Raw genomic sequence first — 16,647 nt, forward strand, 5'->3', positions numbered from 1 at the left:
GGATCCGGGATTGGGGTCGGGGCTGGGGCGGAGGCGGGCCGGGCCGGCGGGATGGTCGGGGGCCCCTGACGGGCGGGCGGGCGGCGCCTCACGGCGGTTCTTGTCGCCCGCAGGTCGGAAAGTTTGGCGGCGGTGCCGCGTGAACCGGGGCGGGCGGCCGGAGAGGGCCCGGAGGGCAGGCCAGCGCGCTAGGCAGCGAGGGAACCGGGAGCGGCCCAGCCCAGCCCCCCACCCGGCCTCGGCCCCCCACGCGCCGCCGCGGACACGCGGGAGCCCAGCCCGGGCCGCCCCCGACGCGCGATGCGCGGCCCCCGCTAGCAGCAGCGCGAGCTCGGCTGCAGAGCGAGGGAGCGAGCGGACCCACGAGCGAGCGAGAGAGACAGCAAGTGGAGGAAGGAGTCAGCCCACGAGCGAGCGGAGAGCCAGACAGCCCACGGGAGGGATCCCTGCTCCATGCGGCACGAGCCGCCCCCTCCCACCCGGCTCGGGTCAGGGTCACGGTCACCCCGAGGGCTCGAGTGACTCCTGGACTCCCCCTTTGAGCCCCCCGCCGGGAATCTCTTCCAATGTGGTTGGAGCCCCTGGGGGATGGAGTGAGGGGGGCTCCCCACAGGCGCTCCTGCTGCTGCTGCGGGGCTCGGCACCCCGGCCATGCCCGGACCGCTCCCACGGTGCTGACCGACAGTGACCCCACGCGCCAGGAGAGGGGCTGATGCTGGCCTGACTGTGATAGAACCGGCTTGGGGGGGGTGGGAAGGGACACTCGTGGCGTGGACGGGCCTCGCTCTGCAGCGTGGCTCAGGAGGAGCTCCTCTTCGGACCCGGGCCTGGCTGGAGCGGGCTCCCCGAGCTGTCCTCAATGCCTTCGGCCCTGGCCATCTTCACTTGCCGCCCTAACTCGCACCCATTCCAGGAGCGTCATGTCTACCTGGATGAGCCCATTAAGATCGGGCGCTCAGTGGCCCGGTGCCGGCCGGCCCAGAACAACGCCACCTTCGACTGCAAGGTGCTGTCCAGGAACCACGCACTCGTCTGGTTCGACCACAAGACGGGCAAGGTAAAGGGGGGCACGGTGACCCACCAGAACTTGGGAAACCCCAGCCTTGAGACTTTGGGGTGACCAGCTGTCACTTTGCTTAGCCGCCTTCCTGGGCTTCATGAACTGAGTCCCACTCTGACCGTGGGGCCCACCTGCCCCAGGGAGGGAATTTCCTCACCAGGGAGTTCCCTATACTGGTGACAGAGCTGGTCCCAGCTCTCTCCGGAGGCTGCCTTAATGCTTCTTGACAAATGGTTCATTATTGGTTTTTGAGCTTCTGTGTGCTAAACCTGGGGTCACGTGGGAACTTATCTAAGATCCAAATTCTTTCAGCTTCATGTTGTGGGGACAGCTTTTGGAGCTGGTTAGCAGGGGCCCAGCAGGGGGAGAGTGGCTAGAGGATTAGGCTGGGAGGCCAGGGATTTAGGTTCTAGTCCTGCCTGCTTCTGACACACGCATCCCTGGCTGCGTGGTGATGGGCCCAGGCAGCTTTACAAGACTGCGGGTTACCTGCCCTGGACAGAGGGAGGTTCCCACTGGAGTTTTTGGACAAAAGAGCATGCCAGTGAAATGACAGGTGTGGACTAAGAAACAGCCACACAAGTCTTGTAAGGTTAACTTTGAATAACCTCTTTGAGTTGATCCCAACCAGTTCCCTCAAGTCTCAGAGTTGACTGTAGTCTAACTTCTAAGAGGATTTAAAGGTCTAGGACGAGTGAGTGCATTAGGAGACTTTGCAGTAACTTGAAAAAGACAGACTGGAAGACGAGGGCAGAAAGTTCTCCACCATTCTCTGGAATTCTTTGAGTCTGAGATGATGGTGTTACAGAGTCCATTGGCTTTTAAAGGCAGAAGCAGAAATAGCCTTCAGGTGTGTGACATCCATGCCCATGAGTGGGGGAAGAGTGAAGAAACACGTTTTAATTTCCTTGGAGAATACCAGTCCACTGCCTTACCTGTGGAATCGATTTCCCTTATTTCCTCTCTGAAAGTGTTCAGTTTGTGTGCAAATCAGACTTCCTGCAATGCAGTGAAGCTTGGAAGTCACCTGGAAGGCTGGTAGAGACCCTCCAGTAACACAGTCAGCTCTTTGCTATTTCCTTCACATTAGGTGTTCAGTTTGCCCACATTACAGATGACCAGATGGACTTTTATACACTCTTCAAAACTTGTCAAGTAGACATTTTTACACCACTTTTAATTGGGGGAGGGAATAGTAATTGGTAACATGAAGGAACCCTTTCTAGGATTGTACAAAGACAAAATCACAGTGACTTAGTTGGAGATGACTAAGACTGTAACAGAAGTGGGCGTTTTTTTGGCATGGGAGTTGAAATAACATGTAAAAAATTTGTACAAAAAGAGTTCTTGAAAGCTCTTCAACCAGTTATCTTTTAAAATGAAACAATTGGATCTTTCCTATCATTCTCCTTTTCTCCACTACCTACAAAAGGATAATTAAATTGGTTGTTTGTTAGGAAGGTGGTAATGAGTAGAATTAATCAGTCCACAATACCATGACAGGCCAGACTTAAGCACATGGAAATACGGACTCTATTAGCTGGGAGTCATTTGGAATTTTGATCTTCATTAGGTAGAGCGGCCAGTCAAATGGCCATGTATCCGTTAGTGTTCCATGTTCTTAGGAGAAATGTCTGGCCTGAGAATGACTGACCTTTATTTCTCCCTCTTCCCTGACTTTGTACTCTCTTCTTGCCGCTGCTAGTTTGGGGCAAGCTGTCGATTTCATTCAGTTCTTGGGAGCTGCTAAATGGGGAACTAGCGCATTTAACTTAATGTCCCCCAAAGGGCAGAGGACTCTGCGGCCTATCTCATTGAAACAAATTCTAAGGAACTGTCCAGCTTCTTTGGTTATGTTGGAGTTTGAAGAAGGAAATCTAGACCTGGACCCGAGGGCATCTTCTTTTAGCAGAGATTTTGGTTCCAAATGAAACAGAGAAGAGGAGCATAGCGGGATTTAGTAGAAGGAGCATGCCTAATGGTGAATGCCTGGAGTCAGGACACCTGGCTTCCTATCCTGCTTTCTGGCATAAGGCCTGGTGACTTTGGGTAACCATTAGCTTCTCTGGCCCCTCTTTTCTTTGCTGCAGATTGAGGGATTGAACTAGATGATCTCAGAGGTCACTTACAGCTTTAGGAACTTCCTGTGAACTTTTGAACAATACTACTAATAAAAACATATAAAGATTACGTTAAAGTTTGCAAAATGCTTTGTAAGTATCTCATGTTATTTTCATAACAACTCTGCAAGTTGTATCTTATTATTATTCCTGTTTTACAGATAAGACAGACAGCATTTAAATGACTTGCTCAGGTTCACAGAGCTAGAATTTGATTTGGATTTGAATTCCAGGCTTCCTGACTGCTGCACTGTGCCATCTTGTCTAGCTCCCTCTTTCACTTAACTCCCTATGTGATGTGAAAGGCACACAACCTACCTGACCTGGGCCTTGGCTTAGTCCTTTATAAAATGAGAGAGTTGGATTCCATAATTTCCCTGGTCCCTTCCATATCTAATAGTAATAGTTGGCATTTATATTGGCGTTTAAGGTTTGCAGAGTTGCACTTGATCCATTGAACAATCAAGCAGTTAAGAAGAATTTATGAAGTACTTCCTATGTGCCAGGCACTGTGTTTAAACACTAATGACTCAGAAGGAGGCAGAAGACAGTCCAGCCTCTCAGGGAGCTCACAGTCTAATGAAGGAAACAACATGTGGATAGCTTTGTACGAATAAGATGCAGACAGGACAAATCAGGGCTAATTGGGGGGGGAGGGGCACTAGCATTAACAGAGAACCAGAAAGGCTTCCTGAAGAAGGTGGCATTTTAGCTGGGACTTGAAGGGAAGCCAGTGGGCAAAAGTGAGGAGGGGGAGAACATTGTAGGCCTGGGGGACAGCCAGAGATTGCTCAGAGCTGGGAAATAAGAAGGTCTAGTTTGAGGAACAGCCAGGAGGCCAGAGGCACTGGATTGAGGATTGGCCTGAGATGTCTGGAAAGATAAAGCGAGATTATGAGGGACTTTGACAGCTAAACAGAGGATTTTCTATTTGTTCTTGAAGGTAATAGGGAGCCACTATGGTTGATTGAATAGTGAAGGGTAACATGGTCAGACCTATGCTTTAGGAAGGTTGAACAGGAGAAGGGACAGACTTGGGGTTGGAAGACCAAACAGAAGGTTATTGCAGTTGTCTAAGACTGAGCTAGTGAGGCATTGCTCTGTGTGGGGGCAGTGTCAGAGCAGAGAAGGGGGCATATTGGAGAGGTGTCAGGGAGGTAAAACCAGAAGGACTTGGCAACTAATTGAGGAGGGGAGCTTGAGAGAGAGTGAGAAGATGAGGGTGACACCTTGTGAGCCTGTGTGCCTGGGAAGATGGTGACTAGGTGGGTTAGAAAGAAAGGTGGGTTTTTGGGGAAAGATGATGAGTTCACTCCAGGACAAGTTGAACTTAAGATGTCTATGGAACATCCTTTTGGAGAAATCCAGGAGGCAGATAGAGGTACAAGGAGTTTGCCATTTAAGAGAGAGATTAGGGTTGAAGAAATATATCTGAGAATCTGGAGTGTAGTTGCTGTTATCCCTATTTTTCAGAAAAAGCATGAAATGATTTGCCCATAGTCACAAGTTACTGTTTGAGGCAGGATTTGAATCCAAGGCCTCCTGACTCAAAGTCCAGCTGTCTTCTGTTTCCTACTTTCCTGCTTTTTGTTTCATTTGTCAGCTGGTAGATATAGACTTTTGAATTCCGAGTTTATTGTGGGCTCCTAGTGGCCTTTTTCATATCAAATTTACATGCAGAATGTGCTGTGATTGTTTTTGCCCTAATAGACAATAAGGATGAAGTTGAAAATATGCTCCTCCAAATGATAACCAGAGCATTTTCCAAGTCTGCCTCTGGGCCTCATGCTGGTGTTGAGCCAGTGTTCTCTTACTACCCAAAGTTTCAAACAGAGGCCAAGGAGGAGGAGTAAAGCTGAAATTGGGGCCCAGTCATTAGTAGTAAGTTTATGTGACGTAGGAACCCCAGGTTATACTGGATCCTTTGTGAGGAAGATCCAATGGCCTGGGCCAATATAGAGACTCCAGGCTCTTTATTCTGCTGCCTTTGTACCCCTCAGGGTCATGCTAGAGAATCTAAGGCTTCCTGTAGGAGGCGGCTCTTGAGCTGTGAAGGAAGCTAGGGGGTGAGAGGAGGCTTTGGCGAGCCGTCTGTGAATGGTCAGGAATGGAGAGCATCTGGGAATAGCCTGCAGGCCATTTGTGCTAGGACATATTGTGAAGGGACAGCAACCTGCAGGGTTGGAGTGGAGCCAGGCTAGGAAGGGCTTTTTGTGCCAAGCCACGGAGTCTTTATTTAATTGAGGGGCGGCCTTGGACCAAGAGCTTCACTGAAGGTGGCCAGACCCCTCCACTTACTTCTTTGAAGACTCGGTTCAGTCTGCTCTTGCCCTTTCTCCCCAAATCATCTTACTCAGATGTGACCACAGAGTATCCCTTGGTAGAATTCAAGTTCCTTGAGGATAGGAACCATTTGCTGCTAGAATGCCAGGCATGTGGTGAATGCTTAACGTGTGCTTGTTGACTGACTGTGCTTTTAAGAGATGATTTAGGTCATTTTTGGAGTCTGGATGCATGAGACCAGGGAGATGCTGGGCTGAACACAGAGGGACCAAGAAGGGTCCACTTGAAGAAGGAGCTGATGGCCTAAGCTAGGGAAGTGGGTCTGTGAGTAAAGAAAACGGGCCAGGGCTATTGTAGGAACAGAGACCCCAAGACATGAGCGGGGAAGGAAACTAAGAGCTGGGGTGACTTCAGGCCGGTGAACCTGGCAATGAAAGGAATGGTGGGTGCCAGAGCTAGACCCATTTTGGAGGCAAGGGATGAGAGGGCGCTCAGGAGAGAGACATGGCAGAATATAGAAATTCCGGGAGTCCATAAGTGACCCCTTGGAAGCTGATGATTTTGCTGAGAGATGGTGTGGAGAAAAAGGAAGGCCCAGGACAGAGCCTTGGAAGAGGCTCATGGTTAAGGTTTGGGAAAGGGCAGTGATCCATCTGGGAAGGACAGCTAGGGAGGAGAATCCTCAGGAGTGCCCTGAGCAAAGGGAGAGGAGAATATTTAGGGACATGGGTGGGTCAGTGGTGTTAAAAGCCACAGAAGTTTAGAAGGATGAAGAGTTAGAGAGTCATTAGAAAATTTGGATGAGTGGTTAGTGGCATAGTAGAACCATGTTTGAGGCAGATTAATGTATGCAAGATGGCCCTAACTTAGGAGTGATGGAGTCAGGGTAATCTATCAGGGCATTATGGTAATTCATAGTTTAAGGCAGTGATGGGCAAATCACTGCAGGCTGGGCAGATGGTCTATCCAGCTGGCAGGACATTATTCCTAATCTGACGAATACAATGAGTAGGAAACAATAAAATGAAACTTTGATAGAGTTGTCTTAGAAACAGACTGTCAGAGGAGCATTTCCTTTCCTTTGGCCCCCTCTTTAAAAAGTTTGCCCATCACTGGGTGTTAGGACATAGGATGGGGATTTTAGTGGGGCAACTGATTGGCTTTTGGTTGTGGGAGTCTGAAGAGTTAAACATTTCAACACACGGTGGAATCTTCATTGACTGATGCTAATGGCAATAGGCTGATAAATGGGTGTTTGCATTAGATATGAGTTTGAGGAAATTGAGAATGTTTATCAGGCAGTGGTAAATGAAGAATAGTTTTGAAAACCCAGGATCCTTTTTCATTTAATTTTTAATTATATCTCAGGATAGTGAAAAAGAAAATGTTAAAAGGAGAAGAAATTCTTTTTATCTGTTTAGATCAGGGGTCGGCAACGTATGGCTCTTTCTGCAGGAACCATAAAGTCCATTTTTTTCCAGGTGCTGTTACAGGAGCGGCACTGTGAGCACTGTACGGCTCTCACGAAATTACATTTTAAAAACATGTGGCGTTTATGGCTCTCACAGCCAAAAAGGGTGCCGACCCCTGGTTTAGAGGAATAACTACGGACAAGCATGAAACAGGATTAACTTTTCTATCATTTTTTGGATTCCTCCTCTTGATAATACTTTTTTCTCTGACTGGTTGCCTCTTTAAAGGGATACGGCTAGGGATTGGCCCTGTTTTTATTGATATAGGGAACACCCACATGAGGAAACTCCCTCCAGCAGCATAGGTTGGCACTTTCTCAGCCTCTGTCACCTTAGTTACCCAGAGCAGAGGCAGCAGCCAAACAGGCCACACTTTTTTGCCACCCAAAACAGTCTCGATCATGGCCTGAACCAGGTTAATTTGCAATTGTGGAATATTTAACAAAATTGGTAAAGACACAGTAAAACAGAGATAATGATATTAATAAGTGGTTTTCTTTTTTCCTTTTAAATTTTCTTTTCTTTTTTAATTAATAAGTGGTTTTCTAAGGCAATATACAGCCTGAAGGGATCCTCATTTAGGAATTATATGGTTCTTGTTTTTATCTGAGTTTGACACCCATTGGCCTAAAGTAGCATTTTAGGTGGGAATTGAATCCAGATCTTCTTGGCTCAAGGCCAGCACTGTGTCCACTGTGACACACAGATTCTTTGAGGAAAGTGACATTTCTATTTAAGTTCTGTTGCTTTTCCTCCTTTATAAGTGAAAATGGTGGTGGGAGAAAGGTAGTAAGATTGATATTTTTGATGTAGATTAGTTAATATTTATTTCAGAGGAAGAAAAAAGGGATAGCAGTTAGCTTCTACTAGATTCTATCCCCAAAGAAGTCTAGAACTTTTCCTTCTAACCTCTGTAGTCTTGAGTTAGAGAGTTTTGGGTCTAAAACATCCAAGTTCTTATAATAATAAGCTAGATTTGAATTCAAGAAGCTCATCTTCCTGACTCCAGGCCCCAGTGCTTTATCCTCTGTGCCTTTTATACACTACTCATCTAGCATTATATGCATTTTTAATGTTATGTTTTATTCAGATAAGTTTTATTGATGCCTTTTGTTTTTATATCCCAGTCATTTTTGAATATTAATCCTCTCTAAGGCCTCCCCCTTCATTGACCCCTCCCTGTAACATGGGAGGACAGTTAAACAAAACAGTTGTTCTAGTAACTGTGGTTGAAAGTGCATGCTTTTTCTGCATCTGTTGTCATTAGTATTTCTTAGGCCTGTGTGATTGTCAAAGTCATTTTTCACCTCTGGGTATTTTCCACACCAGACCTGTGAGAGAGGCAGAGCAGGTGCCAGTCCCATTTGATGCATAAGGGAAAAGTACCTTAGAAATGTGTGGCAGGTGACTTATTCACGAGGAGTGGCAGAACCCGCCTTAGATCCCAGGTCTTCTGAAGAGGCCTTAAAGTAGCCCACCAGACTTTTCTGCTTAGAAGTTCTATTGCTGACTCCACATTTTGTAATTTGTTGGTAAAGAATCTTGGTGGTTTTGTTGTAATAACTGTTTTAAAAAGAGGTGATTTTTTTGGAGTTTTAATCTCCCCCTCTTGTAAGTGACCTACTATCTTGTACTCTAATCTAAACCATGACTTTGTGGACAACAAAATGTGACAGAATTGCAAAGACCAGGTCAGCTTCCATTTTTGACTTCTGCCATTGCCCCTCTTAGAGGCAGTTTAAGGCTCCTTTTCTTCTTTGGCCTATATTTGGGGTTGTTTGCATATGAAATGAGACATTGAAATTGAATGACATTGACATTTTTTTATCTTTAAAACAGAAACTTTTTTTAAAGGTGTAGTTTTCCTGCAAACTGTAGAACATGGTATAATTAGTTTTTTTTTTTGCTCTAAAGTTTGATTGTTAAATATGCTAATCTTTAGTTGTGCCATGAAAACATAGTTAGATCTAGAAGGATTTTTTGTTTAGACCTTTACTTCCCATCTTGGAATCAATATTAAATATCAGTTTCAAGGCAGAAGAGTGGTAAGGGGGTAGGTAGTTGGGGTTAGGTGACTTGCCCAGGGTTACACAGCTAGGAAGAATCTGTTTGACATGTTTGAACCCAGGACCTCTGATTTCCAGGACTTACTCTCTATCCACTGAATCACCTAGCTGCCCCTAGACAATAAAGATTTAAAAAATTTTGAGATCTTTTAGACAGGTATTTTCATTTAAATTTATAACTACATATTGTGGCTTTTTCACTCAGAATGGATATAACTTCATAGAGATATTTTATTTTTAAGATGCTGTTGTGAGGAAGAGCATTTGACTAGGGTAGGAATTGTAGATTTTAAAATTAATATGCAAAGAACTAAATATTATATTTATAAATTTTTAATAATAATAAACTAACAAAAGAGACTTAACTAAAAGGTACTAACCAGATGGCTCCCAAGAGCAAAAAGGAAGAGGGGAGGAGCTACAGAACTTATAAAACAATAACGTGACCACGCAAATGTGGAGGTGCAGGAGAGATTTCTAGTCTCCTGTATCACAGATTAGCTATCTAACCTTGAGCAAATCACCAATCTAAACTTCAGTTTTTTCACCTGTAATATGAGGAGGTTGGCCCAAAAGATCATTTAAGATTCCTGTCAATTTTAGCATTCCATGACTATGATAAACATGCCTGAAATGTTACTTCCATTTAATAGAATTCCATAAAATTTGTTGTGCAGCATCTTTTTTTTTGCATATTGTAGTAGAAGAAATCAGCATGTATACATGTAAAAATTTTCTGTAGTAGGTTACAACAATGGACAAATACGCTAAGAAATCTTTTAAATTGCTATTTTGCTTTTAAAAAGTAAGAAAAATGCTTATTCCCAATAACTCTGAGATCCCTCTGATAGGCAGGCATCTCATGGATGTCAAAGACAGAAAGTATATCTATTTACATAGAGACATTTCCTGGTGGCACTTTTTGTGGTAGCAAAGTCCTGGGAACAAGGTGGATATCTATCTGTTAGGGAGTGGCTGGACCTATGTGGGGTCTGGGTGTAATGGGACAACACGTGTGCTATGAGAAAAGATGATTACAAAGAATTAAGAGAAATGCTGGAAGACTTAGGTGATCTGATACAGAACCAAGTAAACAATATATGCAATACCTATATCTCAGAAGTCATGAAAGAGAGATGAGAACAACCAACCCCCAGACATAGGTGCCTATACATTTATGTTGACGGTCCAGCCTAGATTGCTTCTTCATGTCCTTGGTCAGGTCTTTCCTCCCTGATTTCATCTCCCTTCTTGCCATTTCTATAACTTCCCCTTGGGGACTATGGTGGTTGAGTCCATATATAGTGCTTATGTTCCTCTTGCCAGTAGGGCACGTTTCATCTTGTGTTTGTTTGCTCTTCTACTAGATTCATCTATGAATGCTGGAGAGGTCCCCTGACTTAGTTGGATTTTCCACCAGGTTCTGTATGGGTCTTGTTCTTAATTGGAGCACACTTTATTGCCTTTGGTAGTCAGCTTGAAACAAATTATTACCTGGAGGAGGTGTTTTCTGGACCCTGTCTGCCCCCTCATTCTAGTGACTTCAGCTTCAGTTACACTTGTACAAGACCCTGTGTGGTTTCTTTTTTTTGCTCATTCCCCATTTTTTCAGAGTTAACAGATCAGCTCTGCTTCTTCCTCACTTCTGACTCTTAGACTCCTTCCCTAAGGCCTGTCTCCTCCAGGAAGCTTCTTGATTTTGCTAGCTGTTAGTACAATCTCCTTTCTCCAATTATTTTGTATTTATCTGTTTAAATAGTACATTCTTCAATAGAATGTAAGCTCCTCAAGGGAAGAGAGGGACTGGTTTTCATTTTTTGTCTTTGGGCTGTGAGCTCCTAAAGTTGTACCTTGGTAGAAATAGATATTTCATAGAAATACTTGTTGGATGTAGTTGAAATTTGAATTGAGTTCTTTAGGATATCAGAAAAGTGAAAGGTCAGCATTGGAAGGGTCCTGCTGAGGACATGGAAACATGGAAGTGTATCAGGAGTGCTGACTTGGAAGGCAGAGGACCCACACTCAAATGCTGCCTCTTTGACCTGGGCAAGTCAGGTAATTTTTTTGGGCCTCAGTTTCTTATATAAAATAAAGGATTGATGAGATGGCCTTGTTTTAGGGACTTCCTCTAGCTCTAAATCTGTGATCTGGGCCTTTTAGGCTAGGCAGTATTCGAATCAGTGATGTGGATGAATAGGGAGAGATGGTGTTCCAGATGGAGATCAGAATGAGCAGAAGCATGAAGGAGCATGAACTTTGGGGCCAGGAAGAGGTTAGCTGTGCTGGAGCATGGAGAAGAGTAAAAACTGGGACTGGTTTGCCAGGGAGAGAGTCCAGTGAAATCCCCAGGTACTCAGGACTTTTGTCTAAAGTAGGCAAAGTCTCCCCTCCCAGGGGTATTTGTTTATTGCCGAGGTGAAGGGCAAAAAGGGAAGGCTTACTTACCAGATACCTCTTTATTCTGTATTCTGTGACCCCCAGGGATCTTCTTTTGATAGTTTAGATTTCTGTTCCAAGAACATTTGTTGGAAAAGCCTTTCACTTCTAATTAAGTATCTCCTTTCTACTGTTAATCTCTTTGTACAACTCTGCTGCAAAGGCTCTTTGCTGCAGCTCTGGTGGACTTCTCCCTCCTTCAGGTGGCAATGCCCTTCCTCCTTGTCAAACTTTTCATGTAATAAGACTTTCCTTTTGCATCTCTCAGATCCTTTTTGTGGGTTTATTTTGTGATGTAGCGTTATGTATGCCTACTCACTTGCAGACTGAAAGATATGTAAAATGTCTCTTTCTCAAGTCTGGAATCTGGAGGGCACAAAAAAATACTTTAACGGTGACTTGTCACCAACACTTTGGGGTTGCTAATTTAGCATAGTGACAAGACTGAGTTCTAATAGTAAGGAGTTGGGGGACAGGTGGCACTGGGGAGTTAGGAGTAAAGTTAACCTTTGCCAGGGCAGAGAATTCACATAATTCAAAATGTGAAATTCTCTTTGCTTTGAATTTTGGTTTCTTTCCTTCCTTTCTCTCCTTCTCCCTCCCTTTCTTTCAACTAAGACAGAAGGGCAAGGGGTAGGCAGATGGAAATGATTTGCCTAGGGTCACACAGCTAGGCAGTATTTGAGGCAAGATTTGAACCCACGTCCTCCTAACACCAGGTTTGACTTTCTATCCACTATTCCAGTGCCAAGCCGAGGCCTTTTATTTTAAATAATAAGTCTTTGGCTTCTCCCTTGCTGCCTTCTCCCTTCTCCATTGGTATCTTTGCAATATATAGAGGATATAGAAGAACTCCAGCATGCTGAGAGGACTCTGTGGAAGCTTTAGGTCAGGATATGGAATAAATGAATGGTAGGCCCTAGTGCTCCCTCCTTGGAGAGGAGGTGTCCACCAGATCAGTGGCTCAGAATAGAGAGGATCAGTCAAGCTTGTGCCTGGCTAAAAGTTTGTCTTGTTCCAGTATTAATGTGTTAAAATGTTCCCAGCGATTTAATGGCATGTGAGAGTTAAAGATGTTAAGAGGAGAATTTCGGTATACTTAAGTAGAATAATTAAAAGCTGCCTAAAGCTAATGCTTTTTTTTTTTTTTTTTTTTTTAAACAACTGCCTATGTGAAACTTTCTCTAAGGGATTGTCCTGCATTTGTGACATGGTTGGGCCTCCTTCCTTCCCTTTCACTGTGGTAAACATGTCATTGAAGTATATTAATTGAAAAATAGTATCATTGATTTGGGATTATTCTCTTTATTTTGCATATATTCTTTTCCTTTAGAATATAAGCTCTTTTTGAATAGGGATTACTTTATTGGCTTTTTAGCTATAATACCTGGCACATAGTAGGTGCTTAATAAATGTCTGATTAATATTGGACATAGATTCCAGTTTATAACTGTTAATTAAAATTTAGCTCTTTTGGAAACCTGAGGGAATTGAGTCATTCTGATTACTAGAGGTCTCTAGATAATTGGGAGCTTATACATTTAAACTCCAAATTGTTTGAATTCAACCATTTTTAAAAAAAAAAAAACCTTTACTGTCTATCTTAGTATCAATTCTAAGACAGAAGAACAGCAAGGGCTAGTCTAGTGATGCTGAACCTTTTAGTTAGAGACGGAGTGCCCATGTTACATGTGTGATGAAGCACTCCCATTGGGCTACTGGGCAGAGGGGTGGGTCATGTGAGAAATGCCCTCAGAACCTAGACCATAGGTTCCCCAACACAGAACTAGGCAATGGGGGTTAAGCGACTTGCCCAGGCTCACAGCTAGGAAGTGTCTGAGGCCAGACTGAATTCAGATCTGCTCTGACTTCAGTCATTTTGAATGGAAATATTACCTTTTTATGTAGAATATAGAAATATGTGCCAGGCCGTGAGCTAGATGCTGGAGAAACCAATACAATAAAAGTCCCCTTGAAGGAGGTGGCCCTGGAACTGAGCCTTGAAAGAAACCAGAGTTTTCAAGAAGTGAGAGAGAAAGCATTTTGGGTTGAGGGTACTCAGAGCCTGAAGGGGTAGGGGGTGGGAGATGGAATGTCATGGTTGGGGAGCAGCAAGTAGTCTTCTATCTAGGATTACTGGAACATGGAGTCTAGGAACTGTGACTGTTAGAAAGATAGCCCAGACACAGGTGCCAAAGGTGTGTGTATTTTGTCCAAAAGGTATTGGGGAGCCACTGAAACTCCATGAGCATGAGAGTGAGCAGGCTAGATAGAAAAGTATAACCTGAAGTCAGTGAAACTGGTGAGGAGCGGTGACAGGGGCCTGATCTAAAGTGTTGGTGGTGTGGATGGAGATTAGGAGATACAGAGGGAGTAGACTCATTAAGAGCAGGCAGTGAATGTTTACACCTTCTTTTGGTTTACTCTTTAATACATAGACATCATTTTTCATAAGATCAAAAATAAGAAAGATCTTTCCTCCATATTGAGTAGAAGGAACACCTAGCTTTCTTTGGGTTTGCATGGTCATCTTCTCATCCTAGTCCTGGTCCCAGTGGGAGAGGAGTGGTCTTAGGGAGCGGAGGGAGAGCTGAGGTTGTCCACTTCCCAAACATCTGGTATTGAGTTTTGCTCTAATAGAGTTCAGCCTCTCGGACCTTTTGACTTCTGTGGTTGTTGGACCCTTACACCAAGTGGTTGAATCTCTTCTTTTAGATTTCTTTCAAAGCTTTTTAGAATTATCCATAGCTGTTGAATTCTAACTTTAGAAATAACTGTAGAAGTTCCTTCTCTAATCTCATTCGTGGCATGGCAGTTCCATCTTTTAATACGCCTGACAGTTAGCATCCTCTGTTCCTTTTCACACCTGCTAGTGCCCCTATCCATGGCAGCCCTCTTCCCCACTGGTTCTTAGCTGTTTCTTCTCTCATGGGCTTGAAATTTGGACAGCCAGGTTTGTGCCACGTGTGTGCAAAGAGAGAAGAGTCTGATCCATGAAAGGAGTTTACAGGGTGCTAAAGAGCCCTGAAAACATCTTTTTGGCCCTTTTAGTAACCTTTTTGTGTTTCAGATAAATTAGAAGGCTGAGAGTTATTTTGTTTTTCTTTTTTTTTTTTTGACCAAATGTGTGTATCAGTGTAATTTCTGGTTAGAAAAAAACAACTAACTTCCTTTGCTTTTTCTGCCACCCAGAGTCTTAAAGATTTGACTAGAAGAAATGAAATGACTTATTGGGGGCCACACAGCCCATGGATCAGAGATAGGACTCAACCAGGTTTTACTGTCTTTGAGACCATTAAGTCACTCTGGCTTTCAAGATGTGAGTTCTCTCAAAAGGAAGTGATAGTGGATATTGTATTTGAGATGATGTGTTTGCCTGGGCAAGTTTAGTGCCTTTCATACAACATAATATCTTTTAATGAAATATATTTCTTTGAATCAGGAAACATGTATTAGAATGACATTTTAGGAAGAAAAAACTTTACCTTTTGCTTACTGATTTAAATTGGTTTTAGTTAAAGCAGAAACATTGTTTAACCTTATTTATCCTCTGTGAAGTTCATATAATTTGAGTTTGCTGGGCCTAATTTTACAGGTGGGGAAAGATTGAAGCTGCAATTTGCCTGAAATCACATGGTCACAAATTCAACATTTCTACCCCTTCTCTCTTACTAGAAGTCTTTTTTTCCCCAACTGTTGACTAATTGGCCAGACAGATTAACAAATTATGTTGTTTTTGTTCAGTTGTTTCATGTGTGTCCAATTCTTCTGTGACCCCACTTTGGGGTTCTCTTGGCAAAGATACTGTAATGATATGCTATTTCTTTCTCCAGCTCATTTTACAGAAGAGGAAACTGAGGCCAACAGGATTAAGTGACTTGCCCATTTGCTTTTAAGTGTCTCAGGCCAGATTTGAACTCATGAAGATGAGTCTTCCTGACTGCTGGTCTGATGCTCTATCCACTGTGCCCACCTTATCACCCAGCAAAATATGTGCTGATTGTCTTTTCTATGCATGAGATTAAGGTCCATTGCTGTCCTTGCATTGATAGTCAGAAAATCTTTCTTTCTTGACTTCAAAGTCAGCCTTTCTCATTGCTGTCCAACTGGTCATGAGTATGGTTCATATTCAGTCTATTTTTTCTGTTTAGTTTTTAAATTGTATTGACTTTTTGTTTTTATATCTATCATTTCCTGATGGACTGATTCCCTCACTGAACTCTTCCTTGTCATCAACAAAAAGTTCAGCCAAACCAGTTCCCAGTGCTGCTCTGGTTGGTCCTCCTGCGCCCCCACTCTCCCTCCCTTCCTCCCTGCTCCCCTCCCCTCCTTCCCCCAAGTATTGTTCCTCCTCTATTGTAAGATGCTGAGATTAGTCAATAAGAATTCCTCATTTTGGCCTCTTTCATATTATTTTTACTTTACCTCATTTTAGTTTGTTTCTGGTTCTCTTGGATCTGCCTGCTTGACTTGGCTCTTCCCTTTTTTCTCTGATAACCTCATGTTCATCATTGTTTTTTTTTTTTTAACCCTTACCTTCCGTCTTGGAGTCTATTGAATCCAAGGCAGAAGAGTGGTAAGGGCTAGGCAATAGGGGTCAAATGACTTGCCCAGAGTCACACAGCTGGGAAGTGCCTGAGATCAGATTTGAACCCAGGACCTCCTGTCTCTAGGCCTGGCTCTCAATCCACTGAGCTACCTAGCTGCGCCCCCATCATTGAGTTTTTAATAAATGTCCTCAGTGCTTTCTTCCTTTTACACTGAGGTCACTTCACAGTGACTTCCTTTTCCCATCACAGCAAAGGAAAATGATGGAGCTAAAGGAAGGTAGGAGATCAGAAATAGCAGGGGCAGGGAGACAAGGCCAGAGGGAGGTTGTAGGATCAGAGATGCAGAACTTTAAGGAACCTTAGAGGCCCTTTAATTGAACCCCTCATTTTAGAGCCAAGGATGTGTAAGGGAGTGACATTTCTAAGTCACCCATTTTAGTGGCTGAGCCAGAATTTGAGCCCAAGTTTGAGACTCCAAATCCAGATGTCTTCCATTGTACTGTGGTTCTGAATTAGTTGTAGACTTGTCAAAAGGAAAAAAAAGAAGGCTTGATAGGAAAGGAGCTGTAGAGGGGGAAATCCATCCCTCTTGTTTGAACAGGTTTCGGTAAGAAAAGAGCTATGTGAACTGAGCTGAAAGCAGGCAGTAACAGTCTCTCC

At 43.9% G+C, this 16,647-nt stretch overlaps 1 protein-coding gene across 5 annotated transcripts in view; it reads left to right on the plus strand.

The window, feature by feature from the left end:
- The first annotated feature begins 767 nt into the window (after positions 1-767).
- Positions 768-16,647, plus strand: part of LOC123232362 (sarcolemma associated protein) — a 157,243-nt gene continuing 141,363 nt past the window's right edge. For 4 of the 5 annotated variants that reach the window (XM_044658825.1, XM_044658999.1, XM_044658903.1 and 1 more), the window contains exon 1: positions 769-1,057. In XM_044658825.1, the coding sequence (XP_044514760.1) occupies positions 860-1,057 (198 nt within the window). In that variant the 5' untranslated portion in view covers positions 769-859. Of the gene's footprint in view, positions 1,058-16,647 lie in introns of all 5 variants that reach the window. The other variant, XM_044658969.1, reaches the window with a different exon arrangement.

This window comes from Gracilinanus agilis, chromosome 1 (assembly GCF_016433145.1).
Source record: "Gracilinanus agilis isolate LMUSP501 chromosome 1, AgileGrace, whole genome shotgun sequence".
In the NCBI taxonomy this organism is placed as follows: Eukaryota; Metazoa; Chordata; class Mammalia; order Didelphimorphia; family Didelphidae; genus Gracilinanus; species Gracilinanus agilis.